At 43.5% G+C, this 13,345-nt stretch overlaps 1 protein-coding gene across 1 annotated transcript in view; it reads right to left on the bottom strand.

The window, feature by feature from the left end:
- IL23R (interleukin 23 receptor) overlaps positions 1-3,015 on the bottom strand; it is a 52,771-nt gene extending 49,756 nt beyond the window's left edge. The window contains exons 1-2 of the mRNA XM_075936189.2: positions 2,860-3,015; positions 760-857 (exon numbers count right to left, since the gene is read on the bottom strand). Coding sequence (XP_075792304.2) covers positions 760-857; positions 2,860-2,969 — 208 coding nt within the window. The 5' untranslated portion in view covers positions 2,970-3,015. The remainder of the gene's footprint in view (positions 1-759; positions 858-2,859) is intronic.
- Between the last annotated feature and the right edge of the window lie 10,330 nt (positions 3,016-13,345).

The following is a 13,345-nucleotide window of genomic DNA, read 5'->3' as shown; positions in this document are numbered from 1 at the left end:
GGTGGCCTCTCCTACACCCTGTCATACACTGATTGGTTCATTGTAGGCATGAAGCCAAGGTTCCATCGGTGTGGGAGGGGATAACGAGGTGGGTCCATACATGCTGTTCTCTGTTCTGCACTGCCCTCACTAATACAGATTACACTGAAGAAGGTTAAGGGAGTGCCTCACCTTTCACACCCCCACGTTCTCCTCTGAGGGCACGCAGAACCTGACTCTATGAAATGTCAGCAGTAGGCAATGAAAGCTCAGATAGGAATCACCCAACTTGCAATTTCACAAATTTCAGACTGTGCTTTAACAGCAACTATAGGGAGATGAGCTTTTATAAACGGATCTGAGCTAAAGCAAACATAAGTGGATTAAGGCAGAGCCACAATAGTGTAAGATTAGAAGTACAAGGGCCCCTCATGATCAGATTACAGCTCAGCATCAGAAAAGAAAAACTTAGCTTCTGAGACATATCAGATGTGATCTGTTCTTCCTGGAAAGGAGTGGCTGCATTGAAACCTCTGACTTTTAAGATATGCAACAAAATGAGACCTCGCTAAATGTCTGTAGGTGTGAAACAGCTAAAAGAAGGCCCCAAAATAGTTTGTATATCTTATTTCAGCTACATTCACTTTATACTTGGCTGTTTAGCTGTTCTGTGCTCCATTATATTTCTTCAGATACATTGATTTCACAGACACAAAATTATACTAATAATTGTTCCTGAATTCCGCACAGAGAAGTGGTGAGATGGAAGACAGACTATACCTCTGTAAATCCAGCCAAAGAGTATATGGAACGCCATTGCCACTTTAAATCTAACCATGGCCTGGTTAGTGCCTGATGTCAGGGAAACAGCATGGCCTCTGAAAAAATTAAATTAAGATTAGACCTTTCTCACAACAAAAAATGCAATGCTGAGTCCTGGTTCTAACATGAGAGGCCAATATCAGAACCTCAAACACCAAATGTCTTGCTAGGTCCTGTACATGCTGCTTTTGTTGGTCCTATAACGTCACTTCCAGACCTACAGATGGGCCTATTTCCCGTATCATTAGAACAGAAAATTTTGTCCAAGTAGGATGAACCCTAGGTGCTGATGATGACAGGGGACCAAATTCATGGCAGGTACAATTGCATTGAAGTCAACAGAGTTACACCCAGTGTGAATTTGGCAAGGTGTTGCTTAGATCTGGGCCGAGGAAGTAACATTAAGGGATCTGAGTTAGGATTAGGGCAAGGATTGGGATTTGGGTTCCAGGGCTAGGGTTTGCTACAGAAGGAAGGTTGCACAAGCTATAAAGTGGGATCTTACGTCTTCAATGATGAATTCCTAAAGTAGATGTGGCTTGATTTTCAGAGGTGCTGACCACCCACAACTCCTGCTTTTATCTGGCTCCTTACTGTCAATTAGAGAAAAGGAGAATGACTTGCCATAAAGTGGAGCACTTGTGCCTAGTGGTTATGACTTTGTTTCTCCTGTTTCTATTTCTTTCTTCTGTTTTGCCTTTCAGCTAGACTTTGATTTCTTAAGAAAGATGTCACACCTACTGCAAATTCACTTGAGTACTTTCTACTTTCCTAAAACACTTTCTCGCCTGTTCTGATCATGAAGGGGATTTTTGTCCCCAGTAACATTCTCTTTGGTAAGGAAACTGAGTAATTTTTTAGCCTTTCAACTCCTGACCTATTGCACAGGTGCCCTCAGACTAGAGGTTTTAGATTAAGCCTCTGAGGAGCTAGTAATGTTGGGTGTCTCTTGCAGCCCAGCTTGAAACCCTTTAAAGAGGCCAAGGGGTGGTACTCGGCACTTTCTCCAAATCAAGCCTCTTCAAGACAGTCTCAAAGCTGAGAATCCAAATTCACTAGGCACATTTGAAAATCTTGGCTTTAAACTTCATGGCAACCTGATTATTGTAGAAGACCAGTTGTCCCAAAACTGTGGGATCACCTTCCTAGGGGGGCACAGGCACAGGTGCCAGGATTGCTTAATTTTTGGAAGTGCCCATAAATGGTCCAGGCAGAGCCATCCCATCCATAGGATGGACCAAAGCAGATGCCCTGGCCCTGTGCATTGGGACCCCAAGATTCAGTGTCATGTGGGGTTGAGGGCAGCTTGAAAGTCCACTGGGGGGCATTGTTCTGATAGCAGTGAGCTCAGCCTCACCCCAGTGTCTATGGGCATTTCTTGGGGGAAGGGGTGAAAGCCGGAAAGAGGCAGGGCAGGGCTGTTGCAGAGTGGGCTGGGGCCAGACTGATTCCTGTTGCCAGCACCAGGCCTCCTGCAACTCCCCCACCCCCACCCCCACCCCCACCCCGGCCTACCTGAATCCTACATCCCCCTGAACCCCAGGGGCCCCCAAAGCATGGGGCCCAGGTTAGTTGCCCCGGTCCTTCAGATGGATGGGTCAGTACTGAAAATATAAACCCATCCATTGGTGGAGCTGGGCCCATGTTCCTAAATATTGGTAGAGCACGGGCACCATGGGCCCATATAACTTGCTGCCTGTGCCAGGGGCAGCAGGTTTGTATAATTGTTGGTGATGCCTAGGACAGGTTCATGTCCCACCCTGCACACCTGCCTCAGGCTCTGGCAGGGAGTTTGTGTGGGAGCGGGGCAGGCTCAGGACGGGAGCTGGCGTGTGAGAGGGGGTCTTGGATGTGGGGTCTGGATTGGAGCAGGGGTTTGGGATGTGGGGCATGAGGTGGAGGTGGGGATGAGGAGATTGGGGTGCATCAGGAAGGCTTCCCCAGAGCTGGGTTAGGGGGCCAGAGAAGAGGGTTCCCCCGCGGCTTGTCCCCCAGCAGCAGCAAGCTCTAAGAGGAGGCCCCCTTTTTCTTCCCCCTCTGCCCCAGCCAGACACTCACCCAAGCCTCTCCAGGCTCCTGCTCAGGAATTCCAGCCAGGATAATTTCCCCCACACACTCAGAGTTTCTTGCATGGGGAGGGAGGGCTTCCATGCACTCCCTCCCTCCATAGACACAGCTGCTGCCCCAGCCTGCCCTGTGCCCCACTCTCTTGTAGCCAGCCACAGCAGTGGCTCTATTTGAAACCCAGGAGTGGGTGGGCGTCAACCCGCCCACTTTTAAAAGCCCCTCCCCCAGCAGTGGCCAGCAAGGGAGCATAGCATGGAGCTGCAGGGGACAGCCACTCACACCCAGAGCAGGCAGGATATCATAGGAGGCACACATGGGGCAGCAGACAGAGCCAGGGAATGCTCAGGGGAGCCATGCAGCTTCTAAACAGCTATTTCACAAAAAAATAAACACTAAGCGAAATTACAATTATTCTAAAACTAATTAATGGGTAAAAGGACAGGATTAAAAAGGTCAAAAAGTAGATGGAGCATGGGTCTGAGACCTCACTGCTCATGGCAGTAGGAAAAAGACTAACGAGATTTAGCCTTGCTCCAAACATTTGGATATGTACAGAGGAATTCAAATGGCCCCAAATATCCCAACATTCCAGCGAGTAGCAAACTCATGGACTCAAAGCGCACTTTCCCAGATCTGCAGAGAGAATATACTCAGAAAGCTCCAGTTATAGATGAATAATTGTCCTTATTATAAGCAGTTCTAGAGACTTCAATCGAACTATTCACATGCAAGGGGATTGTGCAAGGGGTAGTCAATTACTTTTTGTCAAGGTCCAAATTTCTTGGTCAAGGTCTGGTCAAAGTCCAGATGCCAGAGAAACATTTTTCACATCACATAACAATAATGAAAATCAGTAAATGAAAAGCGTTTGCAGTTTGTTCAATAGGATCTGGTGGTCTGGATTTGATCACCAATAGACTATCCTTTATGAGCACCAGCATGTCTTTACAGGATGAGAGCTATAATTTAGGTGTGTTCTATCTCTAATGCTATTAGATTGTTTTTATCTTCCCCTAACTTGTGCAGTAATTTTCTCTAGTGGGTCATCCAGTCTAGTTTTAAAAGTCCTGGACAATGTGTTTTCTATTTCCCATTAGAAGCTTAGCGTATGTTTACACAGCAAAGTTATTTTGAAATAACAGCCATTATTTTGAAATAACTTTCCTAGCGTCTACACAAGCCAACTGCTATTTTGAAATTAATTCGAAATAGCGGAGGGCTTATTTTGAAATTGGCAAACCTCATTCCACGAGGAATAGTGCCAATTTTGAAATTGCTATTTCGACATAAGAGTGGTGTAGGCACTTATTTTGAAATAGGGGACCTCCAGCCCTTCCCAGGGTGCCCTGCTGGCCACCCTGGCCACAAGGTAACTTCTGACCTGATGCCCTGCCAGAACCAATTCCGGCTGGCCTTAAATGCAATTCAATGTCCAATCAGTGTGGACGTGCTATTTCGAAATAGCAAAAAGCTATTTCGAAATGCATTTTGTGTGTAGACATGGTATTTCGAAATAACTATTTCAAAAGGAGATATTTCGAAATAACGCTGTAGTGTAGACATACCCTAAGAGTCTTCTCTAAGACTCAGTCTAAATTTGTCCTTGCTGAAATTGATGCCTTTACACCTAGTTTCAATCCCTCCATATCATTTTGGCCATTTTCTTTGTTATGAACCCACAGCCTTCCAGAAAATGCCAGAAATCCACATGATACTGCTCAGTGCTGGACTTTTACACTGAGACCTAAGTTAGATGCAACATGGATAAAACGAAAGAATTCTTGAATGATGATGCCTCTTAAGAGGTTAGACTATGAAATATCTGGAGCTGGTGAAACCCGGCACAGCCATACTTATTTTTGATTTACTGACGAGCAGGCCTGAAACCTCTTCCTGGGGTACCATATCCATTTGGGAGGCTATCTGCACCAGGGATGTGAATGCTTAACTGGTAAGCTTCACTCTGGCTGGGTGGGGGGGCTAGAGTGCCCCCCATACCGCACTTCAGTAGTTAGCAGGTTAAACATGTTTAACCAGTTAACAGATTAAATAGGCTTTTACATCCCTAATCTGCACATACACATTAGCTACCAACTGCAACCCTGAAGCACATGAAAGTATGCTGCTGCAGCTAGCTCTCAGTGGGGTGTCATCGGTATATCTATTTTGAGAGGTTATGCATTTGTGGATCTCAGTTCGAAACTGATCTCAAGGAGATAACAGGATTGTCCCTAAAAGGATTGTCCCTAACCGAATGTCAATGATAGCTCTAACCTTCTGTTTAAACTGGTACTTAAGTCTATAGAAAAATGATCAGAAGTAGATATTTCCAAATAGTTTTTTAAATTACTCCAATGATCTGAAAAAAAAAATCCATTGGAAACGGTAATTCTTCAACTGCTGTACATAGCGACCTCGAATACATTTCAAAAGGCTTTACTAACACTGCATATTTACATGGTCCAATGCATAACAAACATATGGGATTTTTCTCTTTGTATTGCCTTTTGCACAGTGCACTGGGATTTTCCTTTGCATTGGAGATGCTAAAACATACTCTGTAATCTCTTCACCAACTTTCATATTCTTTCCTTATCTGAGCCGGTAAAAATAAGCAGCCAACATCCTGTTAAGATCCTGCAAGTTAAAACTAGCAAATTAAAAAAAATCCCATATGCTTTTAACAAGTTCTTATTTAAGAAGATGTTTCTGTCCTCCAACTGTAACATTTAGATCAGGGTTTCAAACACTATCTGATTTGGGAGTTATTAAAAAGTATGGTTTTGAAATTGGCAAACTTATAGGGCCCATTTGCAAATTTCAAAATGAGAGGCAGTCTTGGAATTTGAACATCCTGCTAATTTAGCAATATCTTGTACTAGAGATTTGATCCCATCTCCACCAAGAACTCTGACTAAAAATTTCCTAGGCCCAGATTTTTAAAGATATTAGGTGTTGTAGTACTCAGCATTGCAACACCTAACTGACTTAAGGTGTCTAAGTCTCTTTTTCAAAAGTGATTTAGGCGCTTAAAACCCTAAGTCCCATAGACTATAAATAGGATTTTAGCTCCTAAGTGACTGGATCCCTTTGAAAATGAGACCTACTTTCCTAAATCAGTTAGGTGCTGTATACCTTAGTATACTAATACTGCAGCATTACTTACAGCAAATAAGTGTTGACAACGTATTTGTACCATCTCTGCAAACACATGCTATGCAGTATGTTCACAGAAAACATGAACAAGAACACAGTAAAATCCTTAAGCCTGCTTCTGACAGTTTTAGATATAAACAAAAAATCTTATCAAAGGTTGAGGAACTTGCTTATTTTTTACCTTGCCATCTATCAGGACATTGTTCCACTTCTGTAATCAGCTCCTTGATATCTCTACTCCCTGCTCCCTCACAGAAATTTAAGAGACTGGCACTAATTCAGAGTTCATTGCTATAACAGCAACTGTCAACACAACCCTGACCTACATTACTGATCACTGAAGAAAAACTTATAGTTTCCAGTTTGACATGTCTTTGATTCTGAGTCATTCTGTGGGAAAACCCAGTACATCTTAAAGAAACAGCTCCATTTTTGGAACAGTTTATTTTTAAAATTATTATTAATCAATTAAAAAAGAAGCAATCTTTCTCAATTTCCTATTGTTTGTCAATTATATATAAAATAAATCTAACTGGAATATTTCATATATCCTGTTTGAGAGCAGTGAGTTAGGCTTAATTTAGTTGTTAAGAAAAATTATTTCTGCTAATACAAACATCAGGCTATTACACAAAAATCTTTTCCACTCTAGGAAATGCATCAGTTTTTTGCTGCATCAAGTTTAATCACATTTTATCTCTGCTCCTCTTTCCGGGCTATTTATGCGTGAAATAGACAAAAATGTTCCTAATACTTGCCATACAGCATTCCACCAGTCACATCCCTCTGTCCTAAACTGCTGCCATCCTCACCATATCCCAATGCTGTGGTCAAGAATAGATTCTGACCACCACTTTAAAATATGGGATCCAAACTTTCTCTCAGGGGTTCATATGGACAATCGGCTACATAAATGCCATTTTTTACCATTAAAACATGAGATTCTGTCCATCCCATTTGACAAGTGAGTTCATAGTATATCCTATAGGTTCTGGTCCTGTCGTTTTAGAACCGTGAACTCAGTATTGTGATGAGCACCTTTATTCCTCTACGACAGGGAAAGCCCAATTTTAATTGGGTCCTATGCTGGTGAAGTGCAATGGGTAAGAGAAATGATAATAAGCGGAAGGATTAGTAAAGCCCACCCACAACTCCTAGTCCAGTCTATGGAGTACTACAGTCCATTCAAACCACAGAGGCAGGGACCACTGCATTCAATAGAAGGCTCAGAATTGTATAGGGAATGCTCCATGCCAAGAAGAATTGTATGGCAAGAACATCCCTTTTGAAGGAAGAGTGAAGTAGATGATTTCCCTGAAAAGTGAGACTTCTCCAGAAAGTTTATTCATATGGAGGAAAAAATGTTTCTGCTAAGGGCTGTCTTACAAGTGTTGTTCTCTAGAAGAAATCAAGAAATCCCTCGAGAGATCTTTTGCCCTTTGAAGCCTTAACAGGAATGTCCAAGATACAGCCTGGGATTGTGGGATTGCTGTGCCCCCTTAACTCTCTAGCCTGGGCTATCTCTTACAATGCTTTGCTGGTGACACCCTGCAAACCCCTCCAGGCCCAGTTATCACTCAGCACAACAGCATGTGGAGCCCCACACCAAGCTAGATTGAGGAATGCTCCCAGCGCCATTCATGAATCACACAGAGAAAGGCACCAGCCAAATCCTGGATCCCAGGCTTGTATTTCAGGAATGTACCATCTTGCACCAGTTAAGATGCGTGGTGCAAATGTATTAATCGGTTCACCACTTCATCTATAGAAAGTGGATATACAGTAGCCTCTGTAAAACCTGAGCAAATACCAAACACTTCAGGCAAACTCACTGGTAAAAATTAACAGTGAAATGAGTTTATTGACTACGAATGATAGATTTTAAGTGATTATAAATGGGCAAAAATGTCAGAGTTATTAATAAGCATAGCCCCTCAACTCTGGTAGACTGGGCAACAACTAGATTAAGCCATTTTTTTCTTACCTCACTAGATATTGCAGTCCTTAATATACAGGTTTATCCCTTAAACTTAGGCCAGTCTCCTCTGTTGGAGTGTTCAATCTTCTGTGTCTTTGTTGTTTGCAGCACAGGTGGGAGCAGGAGAAAGAATATAGAAGCCCCATGCTTTGCCTGCTTTATATGTTTGGTCCGTGGGTGCGATGGGTAGGAGGAGTGCTGGCCAGCACTCGGTGACTGAAGGATTAAACTCAGGTAGCAAGGGTGTTGGCAGGGGGCCAGAAGAACCCATGGGGATACAGTGATGAAATTTGAATTGGCTACGCGGTCTGCTCCTCTTTTGTGTATTCGAAATAAGGGCTGGAGAGAGCAGAGGCAGGGACCAGAATGATGATGCCGATAAGAAATATTGGACATGGGAGTAACTGGACCTCGACGTTCAGACCAGCATGGACCGTGAGTAGAGGGGAATGTGTATTTAGATACAATTAGGGTATTTGTGTTTATCTTTGTGATTTGGGTTGAACTTCTCTGTGTGAATCCATGCCTCCCCTGCCCCATTCACTATCTAAGGGTATGTCTACACTACCCCACTAGTTCGAACTAGGAGGGTAATGTAGGCATACCGCACTTGCAAATGAAGCCCGGGATTTGAATTTCCCGGGCTTCATTTGCATAAGCGGGCAGCCGCCATTTTTAAATCCCCGCTCGTTCGAACCTCGTGCAGTGCGGCTACACGGGGCACAAACTAGGTAGTTCGAACTAGGCTTCCTAGTTCGAACTACCGTTACTCCTCGTGGAACTCCTGCACGGGGTTCGAACGAGCGGGGATTTAAAAATGGCGGCGGCCCGCTTATGCAAATGAAGCCCGGGAAATTCAAATCCTGGGCTTCATTTGCAAGTGCGGTATGCCTACATTGCCCTGCTAGTTCGAACTAGCGGGGTAGTGTAGACATACCCTAAGAGTTGTTCCCAGTGATTTTCTCTGATTTAAAATTTGTTTTATAGAATCATAGAATCATAGAATAATAGGACTGGAAGGGACCTCAAGAGGTCATCGAGTCCAGCCCCCCGCCCTCAAGGCAGGACCAAGCTCCGTCTACACCATCCCTGACAGATGTCTATCTAACCTGTTCTTAAATATCTCCAGAGAGGGAGATTCCACCACCTCCCTTGGCAATTTATTCCAATATTTGACCACCCTGACAGTTAGGAATTTTTTCCTAATGTCCAATCTAAACCTCCCCTGCTGCACTTTAAGCCCATTACTCCTTGTCCTGTCCTCAGAAACCAAGAGGAACAAATTTTCTCCTTCCTCCTTGTGACACCCTTTTAGATATTTGAAAACCGCTATCATGTCCCCCCTTAATCTTCTTTTTTCCAAACTAAACAAGCCCAGTTCATGAAGCCTGGCTTCATAGGTCATGTTCTCTAAACCTTTAATCATTCTTGTCACTCTTCTCTGTACCCTTTCCAATTTCTCCACATCTTTCTTGAAATGTGGCGCCCAGAACTGGGCACAGTACTCCAGCTGAGGCCTAACTAGTGCAGAGTAGAGAGGCAGAATGACTTCACGAGTTTTGCTTACAACACACCTGTTGATACAACCTAGAATCATATTTGCTTTTTTTGCAACAGCATCATACTGTTGACTCATATTCAACTTGTGGTCCACTATGACCCCTAGATCCCTTTTCGCCATGCTCCTTCCTAGACATCTCTGTAACACCTAGCAATCATGTACACTTTTCAAGTATATCATTGGTTTTGTTAATAAAAATCATTTTTTTAAGATGATGATTTGATTCTTGTGTCCTGGAAAGTAACAAGGGTGTATATTTGCCTGCCTAAGAATGGGTAGTAAGCTACCAGAGACTTCAGCTTGTTTCTCTTTTCCTTTATCATGTTCTTTTGGGGCAAAAGAGCTTGGGGTATCCCTGAGGAAGGAATTCAAGTGTCCCCTCCTGTTTTTTAGGGTGAAATCACTTGATGGTGGCAGCTTTTGGGGGGGAGGTTCCCCACGGTGCATCTGTGACTCTGGGGATTTATTTATTTATTTATTTTTGTAAGCAGCAAAGTATACTGTATAGAGGCAAAGTATTTAAGGTCTTTGCAGGCTCCCGCCTTCGACACTCGGAGTGCCAAAGTGGGAAACAGCCCTGAGAGTGTGCTTGTTGAACAAGAGTCCAGGCATGTCTGGTGGGCGTCGCTGAGTCCCCAAACAAAGCTGAACAAATTTCCAGGGGTGGCTCTTGTGCAGGTAAGTCACTGAATTGTAGCTGTTAATGGTTGTTTGACCCTCATCCAGATGTTGGTTACTTTCCTTGTTATTGTTTTTGGAGAGCTAATAGCTAGCTGATTCCTCAACTTACAGTATGTGTTAGTACAGACATACCACACAATCTCATAACTTCATATGCACTCAAAATATACATAATTAGATAGTACATAGTTTCAGCCATTCATCACCTTTCCTCAGATACCTCACATGCCATGTTTTATATGCAATATCATAATTATATGCAAATGAGGAATATGAGCATTATATGGCGCTCCTCCAAGTTATAGAGTGTTAGAAGAAGCTTCCCAGGAGGTGCCCTATCTCTTAAAGCGAGGGAAGGAAAAATTAGGAGAAAAGTTTCTAAAGTGGTGGCAGGCATTGTAAATTGATACATTGCTCGTTGTATGCAGCATTAAGGCAAAAAGAGCACTTGACAGGTGATGTGAGAATGTAAAGAATCTTATAAATGTATATCTAAGGTGCCACAGGACTATTCTTGTTGTTTTTAATGTTATAGACTAGCATGGCTGCCCCTCTGAGATCCATTAACATAGAGTATTTCACTGCAGATTTTCCTCAAACTATAAATACAGGTCTGCTCCAAAAGAGCCTTCATGGATTCAAGAAGGCATTGACTTTTATTAGGCAGTTTCCCAAAAACTCTGCTGGGGGCGGGACTCCTTTTAGGAGAAAGGCTTCTAGCACAGACCCCACTAAATTACAAATGAGGGCTGAGAAGGTCAACAGGGATAGAGTTGAGGCAGGGGATGTTGGCAATAAAATCCAAGGGGAGGAATCTAGGGCTGTGTCCAGAATCAGGGCTTTTTTCGAAAAAAGTAGCCTTTTTTCGAAAAAACCTCACCTGCGTCCAGACTCAAGCCGCATTCTTTCAAAATTAAATCGAAAGAACGCGGCTTTTCTTTCGATGGCGGTAAACCTCATTTCACGAGGAAGAACGCCTTCTTTCGAAAGTTCCTCTTTCGAAAGAAGGCGTTCTTCAATGTAAATAGGGCTTCTTTGAAAGAGAGCATCCAGACTCACTGGATGCTTTCTTTCAAAAAAGCAAGCCGCTTTTTCGAAAGTTCAACGTTCAGTCTAGACGCTCTCTTTCGAAAGAGGCTCTCTTTCGAAAGAGCCTCTTTCAAAAGAGGCTTGCAGTCTAGACATAGCCTAGGACTGTAAGGTGGGACTTTGTTGGAGATTTGGATTCCCCATCAATCTAGTTCTCCAGACAGTGGCTGGTTGCTGCCAACTACTCAGGAACAAGCTGACACTGAGCCATCTACACTTGTCTAGTCTACAGGAACCAGACTTCATATGATACTGAGAATTAAGGGACGAGTCTGAGAATTGCATTAGCATAATATTGTCTCAATGACAGACAGATTTTTTCTCCATTATAAAACACTTCTGAAGAGGTGGCTTCTTTTTTTTCATGACAAGTTTAAGAGTTAACCTCAGGAGCAGCGTTAACCTCATTAGAGCCCTGTAACCACAGGAAACGTTGACCACATTCTGCTAGGGTAGTATGTTTTTATATTTGCAACAGTTTAAACAGAAATAAAGCTTACAGAAGAGAGTTTCCTCTCAGGCTGCGTACTGGACTTTCTTCTCTCACCACCCACACCAGCACCTCTTATTGCCTTTAAACCCACTCTTCTCATTGAAAATGAGGGTCAGGAAGTGAAAGTGGCCAGTCTGAGGGTCTGGTCCTCATCTAATATGACCCTCTGTTAACTTCAGTGGAGGAAGGCCACTTTACACCATCTGGAGATCTGGCCACCAGTCTTTTTTAAAAGCAATATTTTACTTTAATGTTCATGAATTATGTTTAGGGGACCCCAGATTGGCAACCTCCTCATCTTCCTTTGTAGCTGGCCAAACTCACTACCTACCCACATGGTCCCCTATATCCTCTTGAGGGGGTAGACAGAGCCATTTTCTCAAAAATTACCCTCCCTTTAAAGATAACTGAATCTACAGAACTACATTGTAGCAGAAGAATCCACTCATTCTTGTTCCTGTTGCCTAAGTCAGGGATCAGTGCCTGTAGCTGAGTCAGTCTCCTAGCAACACTGCAGGTGCAACTGGCTGGCAGCGAACTACTTGGTTGACAGCATCACCTCACTGGTTAGGAAGGGCAACTGGCTGGCTTTTAAATCCAGCAATAGCTGGCTAGCTGCTCGACGTGTACCAGGTCTGTCCCTGCTCCTGCCCATTCCATTTCCCCATTGGCACCTATATCTCCAGTTCTGATCCTCAACGCTGCATCTGAGGTATCACTCCAGTAACCCTCGGGCTCTGGCATTTGGGTGCTGTCCCTCCTGCACTGGCCCTGGGCTTGTTCCAGAATTCTGCCCTCACTGAGCTCTCGCTTTAACCACTTGATTTGCCTGGTCCGTAATAGCCTAGTGCCTTACTTCACAAGAAGTCCCACTGAAATCAGTTAGAACAACGGCTGAGTAAGGTACTACCAGTATGAGTAAGGGATGCAAAATAGTTTCTACAACATACACTAATAATTAAAACAGTACTCTTCATGACAAAAAAAAGTGATTTAATCAGTCTGAGCAGAATCCTCCCCTTAGAAACTTGCATACAACTCCCATTTGATTTCAAAGATGCAGTAGTTGCACACTGAGGGCACATCTATACTTACCAGAAGATCGACACTCCAGAGATTGATTTTCTGGCGTTTGATTTAGCGGGTCTAGTATAGCCCCATAAATCGTACGCTGAGGGCAGCTCCTGCCGGCGTCCAATACTCCTCCTTCTGCAAGTAGTAGAGAAGCCAATGGCAGGCTCTCATGGTGTGAATGGCGTCAAGGGTTGGCATAGCTGGAGTTGGGGACCTTAAAACAACCAGCTGGGTCTAGTGCAGATCTGCCCTGATAGCCCAGGATAGAATTTGTCTCAGAGTTATGAGTCTATTTAAACTTTATACAGGCTTCTGAGATAGAGGTAATAGCAAGCATGTGGGCTATGTATTTGCTTACACAGAGAACACATTGGTTTTGAAATCCCTTAATTATGCCTTTGAAAAAAGGTCATTTTTGTGTTGGTTACTCCTGTTCTAGGATTAC

This window comes from Pelodiscus sinensis, chromosome 9 (assembly GCF_052426305.1).
Source record: "Pelodiscus sinensis isolate ZL-2025 chromosome 9, ASM5242630v1, whole genome shotgun sequence".
Classification (NCBI taxonomy): Eukaryota; Metazoa; Chordata; order Testudines; family Trionychidae; genus Pelodiscus; species Pelodiscus sinensis.
The sequence above is the reverse complement of the archived record's forward strand: the minus strand, read 5'-3'. Positions and strand labels throughout refer to the sequence as shown.